The 20,594-nt window shown below is 40.8% G+C and overlaps 1 protein-coding gene across 2 annotated transcripts in view; it reads left to right on the forward strand.

The window, feature by feature from the left end:
- The window catches only part of Dchs2 (dachsous cadherin-related 2), a 213,542-nt gene that overhangs the window by 153,924 nt on the left and 39,024 nt on the right, over positions 1–20,594 (forward strand). For both annotated transcript variants that reach the window (XM_016003822.3, XM_042279201.2), the window contains exons 11-13: positions 8,084–8,218; positions 8,670–8,879; positions 15,983–16,840. In XM_016003822.3, the coding sequence (XP_015859308.1) occupies positions 8,084–8,218; positions 8,670–8,879; positions 15,983–16,840 (1,203 nt within the window). The remainder of the gene's footprint in view (positions 1–8,083; positions 8,219–8,669; positions 8,880–15,982; positions 16,841–20,594) is intronic.

Consider the following 20,594-nt stretch of genomic DNA (forward strand, 5'->3'; position numbering starts at 1 on the left):
CAATGACACCATAAAAAGTATGAAATGGTTATAGTCAGCATAAAATAGTAGTTATGGGAAAGTGAGGCCTATGAGTTGGCACATGAGAAAGTGTTTGCCAGGGAGCCCAGTGAGTTGGATTTCTGGAACCCTCCATGGTGGAAGAAGATAAATGATTCTTGAATGTTCTCTTCTGACCTCCACATGTGTGCTATGCTACATGCATGCATGTGTGTACACACAAAAATAATAATAGTAAATAAATTAAGAAAAACAATAGTTATGGGAAAATGAAGTTACTACATATCTTAAATATCAAGTATTTCCAGCAACATACATGAAATAGCTGTAGATGTATTTTTTTTTATCTAGCATCTGTTTGAATTAATCTTTATTATTATTTAGAGTGGCACATACCTAATTAACATGTAATTTATTGATTTTACTGAGACAGCAAACAGAGATACACAACGTCTCAAAGCGCCCTGGGTGCATTGAGCATGAGGACCTCCAGTGGTTCTCCATCTCCTCAGCCTAAGCCAGGCTTGCTCCAAGAGCTGTGGAGCTGATATCAGACTGCTTAGGTCTGAATCCTAGAATTATCTCTTACATAAGCTGTGTAACCTTGGAGAAGTTACTAATCCTCTCTGTTCGTCTGTCTTGTGTGTAAGATGGGGATAATTGCGGCACTTAATATGTAGTCTCATTATAAGTATGAAGGCATTACTATGTGGAAAGAGTTCCTACCAATATCTGGCACAGTGAATAGCCGACGTTCACTCCTGTTTCTACTCTTATAATTAACACAGAACACAGACACACAACTCTGAAGTGAATAGTTACTGTGACTGGGAAGTGATGAGTGCCTCCGACTTGCTTTTGAGCATCGCTGGGGCTCTTTGGGTGTTTAAGGACACAGTAAATTTAATGATGTTCTGTTTTTATTTTAAACTAAATAACGATAAAAATAGATAGCTCGGTGTTTGCTGTTAACAATACATTCTGAGTTCACGTCAGAACAAAGCACTTAATCAGCCGGTCTTTAAAACTTACACGTGCAGGGGTTACATTTACAAATACCGTAATGATGTTTCTACCAAACCGACAGTGTGACAGCCCCATTTCTCCCCTAAAAGATCAGAAGAGTAAAAGAGAGATTTTGTTTAGCTTTCAAGATAAGTCCTGTATCTCTCAGCTGCTCTGCTGTCTTGGGATACACCACAGTGCAAGGATGGGCCCCTGATGTGAGTTTGTCCGAGACCCTAGGGGCCCTTTTCAAGGGCTCACATACTTTTCCCTGTTTGACCACAGTGGGGCAGTGTGATCAAAGACTTCCTCACTGTACTCGGAAAGGCGCATGCTCACAGCTGTTCTCAGTCTGGCTAAGCTCAGTTAGCCCTAGAGCTTTTCCAGCACTGTTTGCTTTAGGGCAGCGGTTCTCAACCTGCGAGTCGTGACCCTTCGCCATCGGAAAACACAGCTATTTATATTACGATTCAAAACAATAGCAGAATTACACTTATGAAGTAGCGATGCAAATAATTTTATGGTTGAGGGTCATCACAACATGCGGGTCGCAGCCTTAGAAAGGTTGAGAACCGTTGCTCTAGGGTGGTAGGGACATCGGGGAATATACAAGCTGTGCTTTTCACAATGATCCTGGGGAGCACACGGGAGCTGTGCATCTCGGTTGCCCTGGTTCAGTAACTCTCCCTTCCAAGGTTTCCGTGTGTAAACAGCAACAAGATCCTGGGCAGGGCCACCTCACAATGTGGACTGCACAGGTTGAGCCCTCTGCAGACTTGTGGCTTAGCCACCTGCAATCTGTTCTCCCCTCGACCTTATTTTGTTAATTTTATTTTCTGTGCGGGGTTCTACTGAAAAGGGAGAAAGGATTTTTTTCTCAGATTTTTGCATTTAGTCACAAGAAGTGACTGCCATAAGTAATTCCTACTATTTTCTGTTGTGAAATTGCCTAGTGTTAATGTTATTCCTATTGAGTCTATTTGAATTGAAACCTTATCATTATAGGGATCAAAATCACAACTGAAAATTCAGATGTATGTATTTTTTTGTGGCTTTGCATTAATAGAGGTTTGAAATACAACTTAACATCATCCCAATGCTCATCTAACATTGCATGTCTTAGAGAAAGTTTGCGTTACTGAAAGTCTTCATTTTGTAAATTTTTTTTTTAATTTAAAAATTTAATTTTTGGTGAGAATTTCTTATGAGTACTGTATTTGCTGTGTTTTCGATGAAGCCAGATCTGTTAAGCTGGTGTTTATGTAAATACCTGTGACTGTGTGTATATTTGAATATATTTCCCCTCGATCTTTTTTCTTCACTGAGTTAAAACAATGAAATAGGATTATGCATGAGAGTTAAATGACGTACTGAAGATTTTAACATAACTGGCATCAGGTTGGAATTTATGAATGGTTTACTTTATAGTATGTATTAAAAAATACTATAGTGTTACTTAATACCAAAGAGCTGAGCATATGTGTTCTGGCATTCTAGAATGCAGATTTTTTGAAATGTAAGCACTCAGTGCTGTTTGGCATTCAAAGTCCAAAGGGATTTGAATGTTTATATTGTGTGACTCACTCTAAATCTAGCAGGACTTTTTTCTTGTATTAAAAGGAAAAAAAAAAACACAACTACCAGATTTTTACTGAGGTATTAAAAATTTCCCAGCATTTGGTACCTCAACAAGAGCTCCATTGTTAGTGTGCAAAGATGACTGTGGCTGCCCCTGGCTCCCTGGAGGAAAAGGCACCTCACAAGGTAGATGAGTTTGGGCTAATGACATTTGCTCAGTAGTGGTGGAACGTGACATTTTAACACAACAATACATTGGTCAGCAAGAGGGTGGGTTTTTTTTTTATTCCATGCAAATGTCCTCTCTACCCAGTGTCATCTTGAATAAACTACATCTGGTTTCCTGACAGGACTTTCTCTGTGTGTGATGTACAGCTGTACCCTTCAAAATCCACTCTTGGAGTCAGGGAAAAGCATAGTATTTGACTGACTCTAATTCTGACACTACTGTTCATATTATTCTTCTAACATCAGATATGTAAAATGTAGGAGAGAAGATGTTTTAGAAGAAGGGAAGGAGGTAGATAGGGCTTCCCTATCCCTCAGACTTTGGAGTACTACCAGTATTATCCTTATTAGGGTCACATGTACACCTTCTAAGAGAAGACTTACATGTGCTCATTAAGTCAAAGGGTTAAGATGCTAAAACATCTTTTTTTGTTATCTGGTCATCAAACTAGGGCTTTGCACATGCTAGGCAAGTGCTCTACCACTGAGCTTCATCCCCACCCCTAGATGCTAAAATAAAGTAAAGCCTAGGGACTTTCATTTTGACCACATCCTAATAGAGGAATTTAGAGGGCAGTTAGGCCATTAGGAAGGTAAAAACTTGAGTTTCTCAATCTAAGGCCGTTGCTAGAGGAGCCACAATGACACTCTTAATGGCTTAGGCTACTACTTCTGCTAATCTCTTACTATTATTCTGCTGGCCTTTAGTTGGTATCTGGTTGACTCATACTATGTAGGTTCTTTCTACATAGATTCCAGCTAGAAATGCATTTATAGAAAGGGGGAAATGAAAAAGGACCGATCATGGTCTCACTCACTAGGAAGGCAATTCTTGTTAAACTTTGATCTAAACTCTAATTTCTTTATATTTGTTGACTGTCTCCTTTCTACACTATAAACTCTTGAATTCAGTATATTTTACTTTCTTTTAGCCTCAATTCTTAGGGTGATGAGAGATATGATGTAGGTACTCAAGCAGTACTTTTGACCTCATGATTTGAGAAACCAAAGCCCATGAGTCAGAAATGCCTTCAAGTTACCTTTAATCTTTGAAATATATTTATTTACTTATTTTTCACTATCCCCAAATAACCAGTGAAGCATATTCTGGTTTTGGTTTAGAAATGTCTGACGGTGTGAGCATTGTGTCATTGTTGAGGACATGACAGTCTTCCTAATTGGAAAATAGTATTTTACATTATCCCTAGTAGACACAAAATGTCAGTAAGTATTCACAAGCCAATGTTATATTCTGCTCTAAGACTAGGTCTTTCTCGTATAGTTAAAATTGGCTTTATATATGTTCCTCAGGTTAATGACAATGTGGATCTATCTACAACTTAGACATATTTTCACTTTGCTGCCTGCCGTACTGCAGACTCTGCCTATAGGTTTTAGTGGACTTTTGCATCCCCTTGTCTCTGTTGTATATCTGCCACTCAGTGTAAGTCCGGTCTTCCAGGAGATTCATCTTGGAGCTCTCTCTCATAGTAGATTTGTGATCTCCTATGAGTTAAGCTGTGAGTTTAAAACTTCAACTTGTAATTTGCTTTCTGTAAATTATGGTGACATTTGGTTTTCTAACCAGTCTGAGTCTTTTAATGATCTTACTTCATCATAGTCCAACCCTAGTGGTCGGCTATCCATGCTTTCCAAAAGTGATGACTTACTGACATTCTCTCTCCTGTGACAAGACACTCAGCACTCTAGTCAAGGACAAAGAGTCCAAATTCCCTGATATGCAAGACCTACTCCTTGTGACAAATGTTCTTGCCAGTCCTGTTCAGCCAAGAATATTAGATGCTGATACTGTTGCTTGGCAACTGGGTAAGCAAAGCAATACTGTGAAGGTGGGGGTGAGGAGTGGGAGATGAGTGTGCAAGCAACTACCATTTAAATAAAAAAAGAGAAAGTTTGGAATTCAGAGGACTGACTATAAGAGGAACAGCCTTGCAGAATCTGGATCTTGGAATGTTAAAAGGACAGAATAAGCACTGATGATACAGTATCCTTTTAGGAAGAAGAAATTTTCCCATTTAAAATATTTATTTATTGATTTTCTGTGTTTTGACTATTTTATCTGCATGTGCCTACATGCATAATGTGTGTGCAATGCTCATGAAGGCCAGAAGAGGGTATAAGTCTTCTGGAACTGAAGTTACAAGTGACTGTAAGTGGCCATGTGGATTCTGGGAACTGAACTCAGGTCTTCTGAAAGAAAACCAAGTGCTCTTAACTGCTGAGCTGTGTCCTCAGCCCCTTCTCCTCCTTTGGACTTTCAGTCTCCTTTTAGTGTCCCTTTGTGACAACTCTTTGAAGAAGATCCTTGGAGGAAGCCACTGGGCAAAGGAGAGCTATAGTCTCAGACTCTAGTATATCACAGGCATGGAAGCATAGATTTAGATTTGAGACATAGAAGTTTAAGCTTTGTCTTAAAAAAAAAAAACTACAGTAAGAACAAACAGGAAATGGCAAATACAGAGGTTACAAGCAAAATGAAACAGTATGTTTAGGGAGCAGAAAGGAAGTAAGGAAAGCAGGAATATAGTAAGGGTGTGAGCAAGGGTATGAGCTGTGAGAAGAGTTGTAAGAATAAGCAGGGTCCATATCGTGAGGGACTTTGTAGATGCTGGTGAAGTGTGTGAATTTTATTTTGAGTGCATCCACTCTTTCTTCCTTTTTACAGATTAACTCTTGTTCACCTTCATGGTACTAAAGAGTGTCTCTGCTTAGTCTGACATGCCATATCATGTAGCATGGTGTTTGAAGCTTACTTGTCTGCATTGAGTACTGTACTATAAGCCTTGTGAAGAGAAAGACTTTATGGTCTTCCTAGCACTACATTTTTGTCACTTGCCTGTCACCTTAGAACTTTCCATGCTTACTGAACGAAATAGTGAACATATTGCCTTTAACACATCTTCTCTGAATCTACTTCCTCCTGAAGTCTATCCCATCCTCTTTATAACTCTTGATTTAATTGTCTACAAGAAAGGAGATCTGGAGACCAAAAAAGCTGTCTGAGCAATCTTTACAAGTCTATCATTCAGTAAATGTGCTTGAATAATTGAGCACAGGAGGGAAGAAATGAGAGGAGAGATAAAGGAAAGAAGGAAGGAAGAAAGGAAGAAGGAAGGAAGGAAGGAAGGAAGGAAGGAAGGAAGGAAGGAAGGGAAGGAGGGAGGGAAGGGAGGAGGGAGGGAAGGAGGGAGGGAGGGAAGGAGGGAGGGAGGAAAGAGTTAAATAATCAAATAAGCAAATAATCAGAGTTCAATATGAATCTGGAGTCACTGATTAGGAAAGGAATAGACAAATCTGTATTCATCTGTGCCTCTATTCATTAGAGCAAGATGCTAACTAATCTATGGCTAGAATAAGTCCTTTTCACCCATCTCTGGAAATGAGGAGTAAAGTATGACATAGAGAAACAACCAGAGACTTCATCTCAATTATAGAAAGCTTTCCTAGCATGTGTGAGGCCCTGGATTCCATACCTAGCACCAAAACAAACAAATGACTGGATAAATAGATGAATAAATAAACAAAACTTGAAGCAAAGAAAAAGAGAGCAAAACATTTCTTCTTCTACTTCTCTTTCCATGTTTTTTTCTCTTCCTTCCTTTCTCTTTTTGGATATCAGTCAGCAATGGAGGATACCATGGAGGAGCTAAAGTAGGTAAGAACTAAAGAGAGCCATTAGATTTTATGATAAGAAGAATCATTGCTCATAGTAGAAAGGATGGCTAGATTTGACAGTGATTTGAAGGTCGCTCCAGAGAATGACAATATCCTTAAATGAAATTTGGCAATATTGAGGAAGACTTAATTTTTTCAATTAGGAATTTTTTTTATTCATTTTACATATCAATCACAGATCCCTCTCTTCCCTCCTCCCACCCCTTCAGCATTCCTCCCGCCAGCGTGCCCCCCCCCCCCCCCCGCCAAGGACTTAGTTTTTGTAGTTTCAGAAGATAGAAAAAAATACAAAGGAAAGACCAGATACTTCAGGAAAATTTCAAGCCTGAGCAGTTGAAGGGTTCCTTCTGCCATTAAGATGGGCAGATAGATGCAGAGTTGAATGTAAATTCAGATGATTAAGGGAATTTCTTTCTCAAGATTTCCTTTCTTTCTGAGAAATACAAAGGAGCCTGTGGGCGCGAGCCAGGATGTGTTTGATAGGAGACCTTAAGAGGAGCTGTGCCTGAGGACAATCACAGATGATGGTGACATTTGTGTGACCTTAGACTGTGCTGTTAGGACCTTCTCTCCATCTCAACATCTGTTGGATAACCAAGGAGAGCAGAGAAAGGGCTCAGCTAAGCTTGGGCTGCCACTTAGCTGGGAATCTTCAACCCAAAGTCACAACACATGGGGAAGAAGCAAGTTTGATGGAGTGATGCTCAGGCTGGACTGCAAGAGGGAAAGAAAGTCATGGGGGGTGATTTCAAGGGGCATGAGGAAGAATTCATGGGGCTGTGGGAATTGGGGTCTAATATTAGATAGTGTCATGAGCACACAGAAGCAACTGGTCACACACACATCCTTCCTTAGACGTGCGTCATGAAGACTGTACTACATCTTTGCAAGGCTTCCAACTTGCTTAGTAAGGTAATGGGATTAGACGAAGTCATCTCTAGTTCTTTTCTGTTTTCTCGTTCTCTTGTTTGTTCTGGACAATTACAAGGGTGTGAGGAGGAATAAGCAAGTAACGACTTACAACCACAAAAATGGGAAGAATTATTTTCAAAATGCGTAACAATGTGGTATGGCACTCCTCACACACCCAGATAGGAGACCAACTGCTAAGGTTAAACACAAAACAAAGCAAGAATAACCACACAAGCAACCCTGCGGGCCTGCCCCCTGAGGTTGTGAATAAACAGAGTCCTACAGCTGAGCACAAGCTTTTTAAACAGAGGCTAATCTACAGAAATTGTCATCTGTCCCACAAGTTCACAATTATGTCATTAAGTTACAATCAGGGGCGTTAGGAGGAGTAATTAGGACTACGTTGTAGAGTTGCTCACTCCTAAGAAAAACTTTTATGGGAAGGAAAAAATCCTAAGCATTCACTGTGGGTAAGTCTCATAAGGCTTTTGAAAACCGAGCATTTCTGCTCATAGGGCCGTCATTCCAGAAGAACAGACAGAGGTATTGTCTTGTACTTTAATTTGAAGACTTTTTAATAATCTCACCTTTCTCATCTACAGCCTGATATGTTCCTATGAAAATGGTCAGATTACCCAAATTGCTTTATTTTTTTTTCCTTAAGGAGTCAATGCCGAGCTTCAGTTTCAAATTTTGCCAGGGCCTGACTTTGAGTTGTTTGAGATCAACCCTGACACAGGGGAGGTGGTGACAAGTGTCACATTTGACCGAGAAGCTCAAGGAATCTTCACACTTCGAGGTAAGGGGCCTGCCCCCCCCCACACTATGTAAGCTCAAAGGATCTAGAAGGATTATTAGTGAGACTTAGCATTCCGTTCAAACTTTGACTTATTTAAAAATGTACATGTATGTGTGTGTGCCTACTTGTCTGTATGTGCACTGTGTGTATGCAGTACCCATGGAGGCCTGAAAAGGCTGACTGACCCTCATTGAATTGAGATACAGGTGGCTATGAACTTCCTCATTAGGTGCTGGGATCGACTTCAGGCCTTTGGAAGAATAGCAATTTCTCTTTGGTGCCGAGCCATTTCTCTGGCCTGAAATTCAAGGTTTCTGTAAGATGACTCTAAACGAGATATCACTGGCCCAGGGTCACCCAGCTGGTTCAGTCTCATGCTGTGTAACTGGAACAGCGTATCTTAGGTATGTAGTGACAGCCACAAACCGTCCTTCTCTGTGTTCAACACCAGTGCTTGTGCAGGACGGTGGCGTTCCTTCATTGTCCAGCACTGCAACCGTCCTCTGCACCGTGGAGGATGAAAACGACCACGCTCCAGAGCCTGTTGTCCACAGGCATGACATGGAAGTTCTGGAAAACCAAGATCCAGGGGTTGTCTATACCGTGTTGGCTTTCGATGTGGATGCTGGCAACAATGGAGCTGTCACCTATCACATAGCGGGTGAGTATGGGAAAGCCGGGGTTCTCTCCGGGTACCGACCGGTGCGGGTGGTCGGCTGAGTTTCCTGTTCTGGTGTCTGTTGTGTTTTCCTACAAAAGCCACACCCAGTGGGAACTGCTGCTCTCTTCTTCCCCTGGAGGGAGCGGCTTCTGCCTCTGCCCACCCTGGATCAGCACCCTCCAAATTTTCTAAGGTCGTGGTTCTTCAAAGTTTACCTGAATTTGCTTCTATGCCAATACTAGGGCAAATGCATCTAGAATGGATGGCGTTTTTCTACTTTTTGTTTCTTTATAGGATCGCTTATTTTATTCTTTACATCTTGAGTTGATAATTCCTTCTATACCCTATCACAATCTACCATAACAAAGTAGCTTTTTATTTTTATACCGATTATTGTCACTGTATTTTCTATAATTGAGTATCTGTATATATTGAAATGGAAGCTATTTTAAAATTTTAATAAATTTAGAATCTAAGCTTACAAGTTATTTTAGGTTGGGTTGATCTTTGAAAGATTAAAATATCAAAGATACTGTCCAAGTTTTTGCTAATAGTTTATTAAAAACAAAATTGTGCTGGAAATGAATCTCTTAATAGAATTGGTGGATCCTTTTTTTTTTCCAGTTTATGAATGTGAGGTTTATTCCCTCCCTCCCTCCCTCTCTCCCTCCCTCTCTTCCCAAAGTCTCATAATGTTCCCCAGGTTGGTCTTGAAATCCTATCCTCTAGGTTCCTCCTGACCTAGCCTCTTGCTTAGCTGGGAGTATAGAGCAATCTGCTGCCTTCGAGTAAGAGAGAGAACAACAACAGGTCTCCTGCCAATTTTATTTTTTACAGACACAGGTCTGAAAGGAACTGTCCACATTTTTAAACTTTCTTGGTGCTAAACAATGGAGTTCAGAATTCAGGGCTTCAGAAGCATTGAGTGTATGCTCTTCCTCTAAGCTGTGGTCCATCAGCCCCTCTTGTGCAACCTGAAAGCCAGAGGACAGTTGATAGAAGTCAAGTGTGGTGATGTATTGTGTACCCTAATAAAATTTCCTGAAGATCAGAGAATAGAACAAACCACTAGATTAAACATAGATGCCAGGCAGTGGTGGCACACACCTTTAATCCTAGCACTTGGAAGTCAGAGATCCATCTGGATCTCTGTGAGTTCAAAGTCACCCTGGGTTACATGAGATTGACTCAATCTAGGAGAGAAACAGAGCCAGGCAGTGGTGGCGCACACCATTAAACCCAGTACTTGAGATCTCATGCCTTTGCTTGGGAAGTCACACATGCCTTTAATCCCAGTACTAAGAAGGAATTATATTGCAGGGCAGAGAAAGGTATATAAGACATGAGGAGACAGGAACTAAAGGCTTTTCAGGCTGAGGAGTTCTAGAGGTGAGATGTGGTAGTGGCTTGTTCCTTTGTCTCTCTGATCTTTCAGCATTTATCCCAATATCTGATACCGTTTTTTTTTTTTTTTTAAATAAGACCATTAGAAATTCTAACAATACCAGGGTTTTTTTTTTTTAATTATAAGACTATTAGAAATCCGAACAATAGTCAAGTTAGTGCTTGGACATTGTCTGAGTTGTACATTCCCCCAAACCAATTCATAACTTCTGCTGTGACTTACTCATCACAGGAAATTGAGCAGACTTTGTAATTTAGTTAATAGCAAAGACCTTTTCTGTAACATGAATCTTAAAAGGTCTTATTAATAAAACCAAACCAGGTGCCAGTTATTGGGGTGGGTGCTGGAAGATCAGAGAAGAAGAACAAGCTACAGCCACCTCACCTTGCCAATTCCTCAGCTGATCCTGTTTCCTCAGACTGGAAGCCTCTGAGTCCTTATCCAAATGGATCTCAGCTGAACTGCTGCTAAAAGCCTAAAAGCTTAACCAGGCTCTAGTTCCTAGTCCTCATGCCTTATGTACCTTTCTGTTTCCTACCATTACTTCCTGGGATTAAAGGCATGTGTCACCATGCCTGGCTGTTTCCAGTGTGGCTTTGAACTCACAGAGATCCAGATGGATCTCTATCTCCAGAATGCTAGGATTAAAGGTGTGTATACCACCATTTTCTGGCCTCTGTATCTAGTGGCTGAAGTATAGACCATTTGTGGTTTGACCCTGCTTTCCTCTCAAATCCATGTCTTCACTTGTGACAACCCATTTCTTATATTCTACAGCAAACTCCAAGGGAATCCAGTTTTTTAAAATTGTTCCAAGACATTTCAGCTACTAAGTGCTCATATTTACAGGACTTCATACAGTCTTTACTTTACACAGAACACTGTCTCCAAAATTTGTAGGCTTGTTTCTTCCCATTGAAAGGTGAATTTGGATTTTATTGTTTCTAGTAGCATTTTGTGGCCACACTAAGACTCTATACACTGTTGGATTCCTGTGCACCCATGCCACCTGAATATGAGTATTAAGAGCATACCCTAATGTCTGCATCCTGACCTGTCTTTCCTAGACTATAAGGTCTTGGGAGCTAGATCATATGCAAACTCTTCCTTATAGTTCCAATATCAAGCATATTTGTAATATAAAGTACGAGTTCATACTTGCCACATAATAGGACCTCACTGAATGTTTGTTGACCAAATGAATTTATTTCTCAACCACAAATATCATATAATGTAGCAGAAGTTTCTCCTGTCCTACCAAGTCCTGCTGCCCTATAGCCACTTATAAAATAATCACTCAGAGGTTTATATTAATTACCAACTGTATGGCCTATGGCAGGCTTCTTGCTAGCTAGCTCTTTCATCTTAAATTAACCCATTTCTATTTATTTATGTTTTACCATGTGTTCTGTGGCTTTACCTGCACCCCATTACATGTTCCTCCTTGTACAGCAGTTCCACATCTCTTCCCTCCCTCCTTTCTCCTCTTATTATTTCTCTTGGATTTTCCTGCTTGGCTCCATTCTGCCTTGCCATAGGCCAATGCAGCTTTATTTACTAACCAATGGGAATAGCATATATTCACAGCGTACAGAAAGACATCCCACAGCTCTTCCCCTTTTCTGTCTAATAAAAAGGAAGGCTTTAACTTTAACATAGTAAAATTATATATAACAAAGTAGTTATCAACCAGGAATTACTGTTACAGTATCTAGTCTATTTATATTTGGCAAAATTATAAAATATTCTACCATCTCTCCTATTTTGTGAGTCTAAAGTTTTATATCTAATTTGACTTTTATCATGACTAAGGGAAGCTATAATTATAACTATCTAGTCTTCAATTTCATCAAAGACACCAGAAGGATATAATATTACTAAGTAAACAGGAAGTGCATTGTAAACAACTTTCAAAAATCTAGAATGACAGACACATCTGGATGCCTGGACAGGCACTCAAAGTTCCTCTGCAACATTGGAGCATCCATCTTCAGCCTATAGGCCTAGAGTTTCTCAGTCACTTCTCCCTGTATCCTGCAGGATGACTGGCAGTCTCCTTTGTAAAGCAAGAACTTGAAGGATCACCTCACCTTGTTTTGGCAGAATTGAGTGATCATTTTCCTATGGGTCCTGCCTGTCCAGTTTATACAGCATCCTGTCAAGCAGTCAAGGCAAGGACACTTTTTTTACCCAGTGGCTAACTTTTGCCCCAAAGAAAGCAAACTCCATAATGAGTTTCTTTGATGCCTATCATCCTCTTTGAAATAATTGGTGCTGGCAGGAGCAGATGTATCTCATTGTCCAGAAAAGTCTAAATTCTTAAAATATTTTAAATGGCATATTCTGTAGGTCTTTGAAGAGTTTGAAGGTTACCTACCTAATGGAAATATAACTTTGTATATCTAAAAAACATAACTAACAGGACTATAAATTTGACTATCATAGAAGACTAATTGTTAACCTGTATTTCTTAGTTATACATTACAATGTAAATGAGTTGCATAAACATAATACATTAAACAAGAGTATAAATACATGTACAGTATAACAAAATTAACTTTAACTTTGTATCAATAAACCAAAATCCATAGCAATGTAAAACATTTTAAATAAGTTGTTGCTCCTAAAAAGTAGATTCAATAATCTACCCCTTTATCCTATCATATCTATATCCCCTTTTCTTCTTTAGAAAGAGATTACATTTACAATAAACCTCCTTTAAATAAAAATAAACACATATAAACAATATTTTGGGCATTTGGGTATAGCTTCTCATACTACTTCCTGCTGATTGGGGGTGCTGGTAATCTTATGGAGATCCTGAGAAAATTAAGAATTATAGTGAAATCTTCACTGTAATAATCTGTGAGGCTATATTGACCTTTCAGGGGGTCTTGGTTGATCAAACCATATTAGCCTGGAAACACTCCACAGGTTCTCACCTTCTGTGGAAACACAAGCAGAACCTCTTTTCCAAAGCAATGTAACCTTAGATACAAATTTTGAAGTCAAGATACCTTTAAAATATACATACTGATTTGACTAAGTAGCCTTTACAATCAAATGTATTTATGCAGTTAAAAATCCCCAAAACAATGTAATAATATGCAGTGTCCAGATTCTTTGTGGAATTTCCATCCTTTTATGTTATCCTTATTGTCTCTTTAAATACTTTATTTTTAAAACTATCCATTTCTTTATATAACTGTCTATGTTCCTTTTCCTCTCTTTTTTCCAAGCCTATGTACATTTTTACACACACTGTAAGCCATTTAATGTTTTATTCCATCTAAATCTGTCTTATTGTGAATCTGTAGTCATTTTTTGACCATTGATTTAAACTACAGTGTGACTAGGACCTAAGAGGCAGCCCTGGCTGCTGGCTCCACCCACCTCACCTTCCCAACATGGCAGAGGTATCTTATTGCCAGCTCTGGGGAACACATGCTTACAGCTAACTATGGGAAACTGGGTCTATGCCTCCATCCAGCAGTGTGTAGCCCAGAAACCTTGTTTTTTTTTTTTTTTTTTTTTTTTTTTTGGTCTGTACTAACAAAGGTAAATCCACCATGCAGTGTGCTGCACAGCTTGGAGATGCCTCTGTGTACATGGCGGTGAATCTGCTATGCTGTAGGTCAAGCCCATATGCTGCAGCATCTCTGTATCATGGCTTGCCTGAAAAGACATAACTAGGAAGCTGTTTTTAACTCTGTATTAGAATCTTGTTTTTAAAGCTTTCTCAGGTTTTGGGTGGAAATTCTTGCTATCACATCTGGGCACCAAAATGTAGCTGGAAGTTTCTCCAGTCCCACCCAACCCCACGGTCCTGCAGCCTCCTATAAAATAGTCACTCAGAGGCTTGTATTAATTACCAACTGTATGGCCTACAGAAGGCTTCTTGATAGCTAGCTCTTTCATCTTAAATTAACCCATTTCTATTTATCTATGTATCACCACATGTTCTGTGGCTTTACCTGTGTCCCATTACATGTTGCTCCTTGGATAGCAGTACAGCGTCTCCCCCCACTCTCCTTTCTCCTTTCATTCTCTCTCTTGGAATTTCCCACCTGGCTCCGTCTTGCCTTCCATAGGCCAATGCAGCTTTATTGACTAACCAAGGGGAATAGCATATATTCACAGCGTACAGAAAGACATCCCACAGCAATAAAATGCATCTGACCATCTCTATGTTGGATGTAGATTAACTGTGTCTTATAAATAAAAAAGACAGGGTTCCACTCCTGAGCACTTTGTTTCTGTATGCTTTAAGCGTTTACAAACTAGCAAGGCCCCATACCATTGAGCCTAGTACTTTGATCCCACCACTCATTCAAGAATATGGCCAATGAGTCTTTGAATCATTTTTACTTCAGTAATCTACGTAGATGTCTTTCTTCTGCGTTCAATTATAACTTTTATTAGAGTTGGTCCCATGGAAGATAGTAAAGAACATGCATTTTGAAAGATACAGAGGTGAATAAAATACCCTTCCTGCACAAATGTGCAGCTGCCTGACAGAAGTGTTAAGACACACGCAGTGCCAGGGGATCATAGAAGAGATGAGCACAGCGGTGGGGAACAGCTGAAATAAGCTCAGCCGCCAGTAACGTTTTGGAAAAGTAGTATAATCCACCATTTATTTTCGTGGAGTGTTTTTTAAAAGATTTATTTATTGCATGAGTATGTTTGTTTGTCTGCATGGATGCATGTGCTCCACTGCACGTGGAGGCCAGTAGAGGGCACTGGATCACGTGGAACTGGAATTACAGATGGTTGTGGGCAGCCATGTCAGTACTGGGAACCGTACCGGTGTGGTGATATTTTATTTGTGCTCTAACAAATAAAGCTTGATTGGGAATCAGAGGAAAAAGCCAGCCATTATATAAAACATAGAGGTCAGGCAGTGGTAGCACACACCTTTAATCCTAGCATTCAAGAGGCAGAGATTCATCCAGATCTCTATGAGTTCAAGGCCACATTTGGACCAGAGCCAGGCATGGTGGCACACGCCTTTCATCCCAGCACTAGTTAGTCATAGAGGTCTGGAGGTCTGTACAGACAGACAGACAGTGATAGAGTTGGGTGGAAAGAGGAAGTGATGAAGCTCAGTGGAGAGAGGAATTAAGATGGCAGGACACAGAAAGGTATAGGCATGAGTAATAGGAAGTAGCTCTCTCTTTGACTGAGGATTTCTTAGCAGTAGGAATGTGGCTGACTTCTTTCTGCCTCTTTGAACTCTAAGTTTTCACCCCACTATCTGGCTCCAGGTTTTTTCTTAATAAGAATGTTTAGCAATTTGTGTTAGTTACTGGGTCCTCTGGGAGAGCAGCAAGTGCTCTTAACCACTGATCCATCTCTCTAGTGTCTGCCTCCACATATCAGAACAAAACAATGTTCCTTATTCCTTAATCTTGTTTTACTGTCAACAAAATACACGTCTTAATGTTATGGGAAAATGCGTGAATACAAAACAAAACGTACGCACACACAAAACACCAGATTGGTGCACTTGTTCTAAGACCCATATTGAGAAGTTAGGGTGCTTGTCATGCTCAACTGTTCTCAGTTCTTAAAAACATGCTAAGATACCATAGTCAGGAAATAAATACTTTCAATAATTAAACTAATAAGTATATTAGCTATCAAGGAGTCATTACTTTCCCATTTCATGTGGATTTTCAATTGTTTTCTGTGACAGGTGGAAACACGGACGAGTACTTTGCTATCCATACAACCTCGGGAGAACTCTCAACAACTCGTGCTTTGGACCGGGAGCAGATCAACAATTTTACCCTCATTATCCTGTGCTCAGATTTGGGGAATCCACCTCAAAGCTCCGTGATGCAGTTGCACATTAGGGTTTTGGACGACAATGACCACAGCCCTTCTTTTGCCATGCTTCACCATCAGGTCTCTGTGCAAGAAGATGCTGAAGTGGGCACTGTGGTCCTGATGCTCTCTGCTGTGGACAGAGATGAGGGCCTCAATGGGCAGGTAGAATATTTTCTGTTGGAGGAATCTTCTGGTGCGTTCACTGTTGATCATGTGACAGGGACAGTGAGAACTGGCCACGTCCTTGATCGAGAAACCAGACCTCAGCACACGTTCCAGGCTGTGGTCAGAGACTGCAGTCCCCAGGGGGCAAGGAGCAGCATGTTGACTATCCTCATATCTGTCACTGATGCTAATGACAATGATCCCGTTTGGGAAGAGAACCCAGTTGACGCATTCCTTTCCCCGGTGCTGTCCCTAAACCAGACCATTGTTCACCTGAGAGCCAGTGACCCAGACGCAGGGCCCAATGGAACTGTGACTTTCAGTTTTGCGGACACCCAGTCAGATTTTTCTGTCGATGAATATACAGGTGAAGTTAAACTTCAGCAGAATCCATCTTCAGCATCTTTTCCTATTTGGGTGCAGTTAAAAGCCACAGACCAAGGGGTCCCAGCAAGGACAACCATGGGCCTCTTGGTCATTCACACGGAAGGAGAAGACGTGAAGCTCTCCTTCATCCAGCATCTCTATACAGGACTCGTGAATGAAAACTGTGAACCAGGTCAGTGTACCCACAAGTTTCTTGTATATTGCCCTAATCTGGGCAAAAGGCTTTACTGCAGACTACAGAGGATTGCCATTGCAGTTTCAATTGCAAACTTATGGGTCTAGCTAGTTCTTCATATTGAAAAATTATTGTATTAGTATTAATACAATAATTAATTATTATTAATAATTATAATATGTGATTGTATTAGTTCTCCGATGCTACCAGGAAGTACCAACTAGCTTAAAAAAAACAAGACCTCTCCTTTGCGTCATTGTTCTAGAAGTTCCGGGCAAAACTGAGTGGGCCCATTGCTTTGGGTCTCTGTGGAGGCAACATCCTGGTGGGACAGCATGACAGAGCAGACTGTTCATTTCACTAGCCAGGAAGCAGAGTGGGAAGAGAGAGTGGTAGTGCCCTTTGAAGGTCCATCCCCAAGGATCTAACAGCTGCCCTCTAGGCCTACCTCCTGAGGGGTGGCCACTTTCCAATGGTGCCACCTTGGGTTTCACCAATTTTTTAACACATCAGACTCTCAGGGAACATCCACATCTGAAGGATAAGCTCATATTGACCTGGTCTGAAATAAAATGTCAGGGTAGAATGTCATGATGACTAAAACACTTCTTACTTCCAAAGGTGGGCTTTCTTACTCAAGACTCAGTTGAAAAGGTTAAAGGGAAATGAATGAGAAGCCTGCATCCCCCTAGTTCCATATTTTATTAACTCCTGACAACATTGTCATTTTTTAGTTTTTTTTTTTACTATTTGGAATTAATCTGATGATTTAAATAGTTGTGAAAACAGCTATGTGTTAAACAGAACTTAATATTCTAACAATGTGTTTAAGAAATATTAAGCTAGTTAGAAATACTTCTGCAGGTATTGCAAGCATGTGGCACATGGGAATGGCCAGATATAATGAGCCTGTCTTTGAAGAATACAATCGACACGGGAGGTTGTATAGAGTCAGCCAAGAGGTAGACCAAAAGCAGAGCATGTAACAGGAAAGAGGAAAGAAGAAAGAAAGGACGGCAGCTTGGAAAGTTGTTAAATGTGATCAGAGCAAGTCACCAGATGGGGAGGGTTCCTGGGTTCTCTGCTAAGCAAGGGCTATGTGCATAAAGCAGCCATTGACCTTTTCAGCTGATAGGGCAGATCCAATGCAGACTGCCAGGTGATATCAGACACCACAAGAAGAGATTTTTCTTATTATTTTCTGTTCTTGTGTTTCAGTAGGCTCAAAATATTGCAGAATGTCAATCAGTATTAGATTGACCTTAATATTATTAACACCATTTTATAGAGTCAAAAATGATTTTTTGTCATTTTCAAATGCACCTAAAATTTAAACCTTTATAATCAAATGAAAAACATTAGAGAAGTTTTCTTTTCCCGTAGATCCCTCAGACATCCTATCATGCTAAGTGGATTATTCATGCTGTTATTGTAAATTATCATCACAGTAAGCTGCTTTTATTATATTTTTTTATGTGTAGGAGTCTTTTGTCTACGTGCATGTATTTGTACCACTTGTGGCCTGGTGCCCACGGAGGCCAGAAAAGGGCATTCAATCCCCTGAAACTGGAGTTAAAACAGTTGTGAGCTGCTATGTGGGTTCTGGGAATCGAACCTGGGTCCTTTGGAAGAGCAAGAGCTCTTACATGCGAAGCCATCTCTGCAGCCCCCATCCCCAACGCTTCTTTTTTTTTTTTTTTTTTTTTTTTTTTTTTTTTTTTTTGGTTTTTCGAGACAGGGTTTCTCTATGTAGCTTTGCGCCTTTCCTGGAACTCACTTGGTAGCCCAGGCTGGCCTCGAACTCACAGAGATCCGCCTGGCTCTGCCTCCCGAGTGCTGGGATTAAAGGCGTGCGCCACCACCGCCCGGCTCCCAACGCTTCTAATATTCATACGTTCTTTTAAAAAATTTAAAGTTAGAACAAATAAATTACAGTGTACTCATGTTTATTTAACATTTATAGTTGTTGAGATGTCTTAAGCCTCTGGTATTGATTAACATTTACCAACATCATTAAGCTTCACACCTATATGGTGGTTTCTTTTGTGTTACTGTTAGAAAAGACCCAATTTAAACAGTGGGAAAGAAATAAATGGTTACTTTAGCTCATGGCTTTAGAGACTTCAGCCTGTTGTTGACTCCCTGGATTCTGGGTCCATGGAGAGAAAGAATATCATCACAAAGGCTGCAGAGAGAGAGAGAGAGAGAGAGAGAGAGAGAGAGAGAGAGAGAGAGAGAGAGAGAGAGAGAGAGAGAGAGAGAGCACTTTCTGCCCCTCCCTGCTTTTCTCTGTTTCTTACATCTGGATCCCAGCCTATCTTGGTCTCACTCACAGTAAGGGCAGATGTCCCCCTCCCCACCATGCTGGTGCTCACAGGCACAGACAGAAGTGTACTTTAATAATCCATCTTTAAATCCAGTCAAGTTAGTGATTGGGATCACTACAGCTGACTACAGTTTCTGTTTGACCAGGATTCTTTAGTAGATGAGATTCAAGACATCCCCCAGTGGGAGCAGTTGCCACAGGCAGAGCTCAGTAGGTCAGCAGGATAACCAGACATGTGCAGTTCCCTCCTCTCTGCTACCGCTGGTCCCTTTGCCATCCACCCCCCAGTTTTCATACCGGGTGAGATGGCATTTGATCATTTTGAACACTTCTTTATTTTCCAATTTAGTTTCCTAAGACCACAAGTTGGTGTGGCTTCTTTATGGGTATTCTAAACGGGTGGCAGGTGGATGCCTGGTGGGAGGGTCAGTTGAATTTGGAGCAGTACCTTGCCTTTCCCATGATTTTTGCTGGTGCTGACCTCATACTGACATCTGTTGGAATGGCCTTAACTTCAGCAGCCTCCTTTCTTTGTGAATAAGGGGCCTCTACTTGCCACACTTGGTTTAGTCTATGGACTCGATAGGTTCTCCTACTCTGCAGAGTCCCCAATTTGTCCAATCTTAGGTAGCTAATATTTAAGTTGAAGGGTGTCTCCTCAGTTTGTTGGGATCTACACAGGCAGGATTATCTCTCCTACCTTCAAAATCTAGTAAAAATCATCCTGAGGGATGTGGGTCTGGATGGCATGTGCTGCTCTCGATTCTATAGCCATGAACAGTGGGTTGATGGCTTCAGAGGTTGGATCTACCTGTTGACTCCAGGCTCTGGGCTATCAAACTCCCGGTCACTCTCAGGTAGTGAGGTTACCTCCCACTGAGGGCTGGACTGCCTCCCCTCCACACTTCACTGTCTGAGCCTTCTGTTGGCTGCTCTTTTCTCTTTGCCTGCCTGTGGTCCTCCCATTCTCCATCACTCCCCACACAGGTTTTTTGTTTTGGTTTTTTTGTTTTGGTTTTTTTTAAAAATCAGGCTCTGCCATGATTTTTCCTGGTTATTGGGTCTCTGGGGCAGCTCAGTTTAGACAATAGGCTCTTGATTAAAATGGTCCCTAACCACAGCTCTCTGAGCGATGGAGACTGGCAAAATGTAATTCCTCTCTTGCCGGAGAAATGTCAAGAACCCTTGCCTGGATGTGAGGCTTACAATCACCCACCTGTGGGAACGCTGCTGGTCTCTTCACCTGGCCGAGTTCATAAAGCATCTGCCTCCCATCCCTATGCAGAGGGGCAGCTCAGTCAGAGCCTTGAGATTCTGTCTTTCCTCAGATCACCCTTTGGTTTCTCCACACTTCTCTGCTGTTCTATCATTTCGTTTATGAATTTCCAATGTTCTTTCTCTCTTTCTTTCTTTGGAATAGAATAT

The sequence above is a fragment of the Peromyscus maniculatus genome, chromosome 6 (assembly GCF_049852395.1).
Source record: "Peromyscus maniculatus bairdii isolate BWxNUB_F1_BW_parent chromosome 6, HU_Pman_BW_mat_3.1, whole genome shotgun sequence".
NCBI classification, from domain to species: Eukaryota; Metazoa; Chordata; class Mammalia; order Rodentia; family Cricetidae; genus Peromyscus; species Peromyscus maniculatus.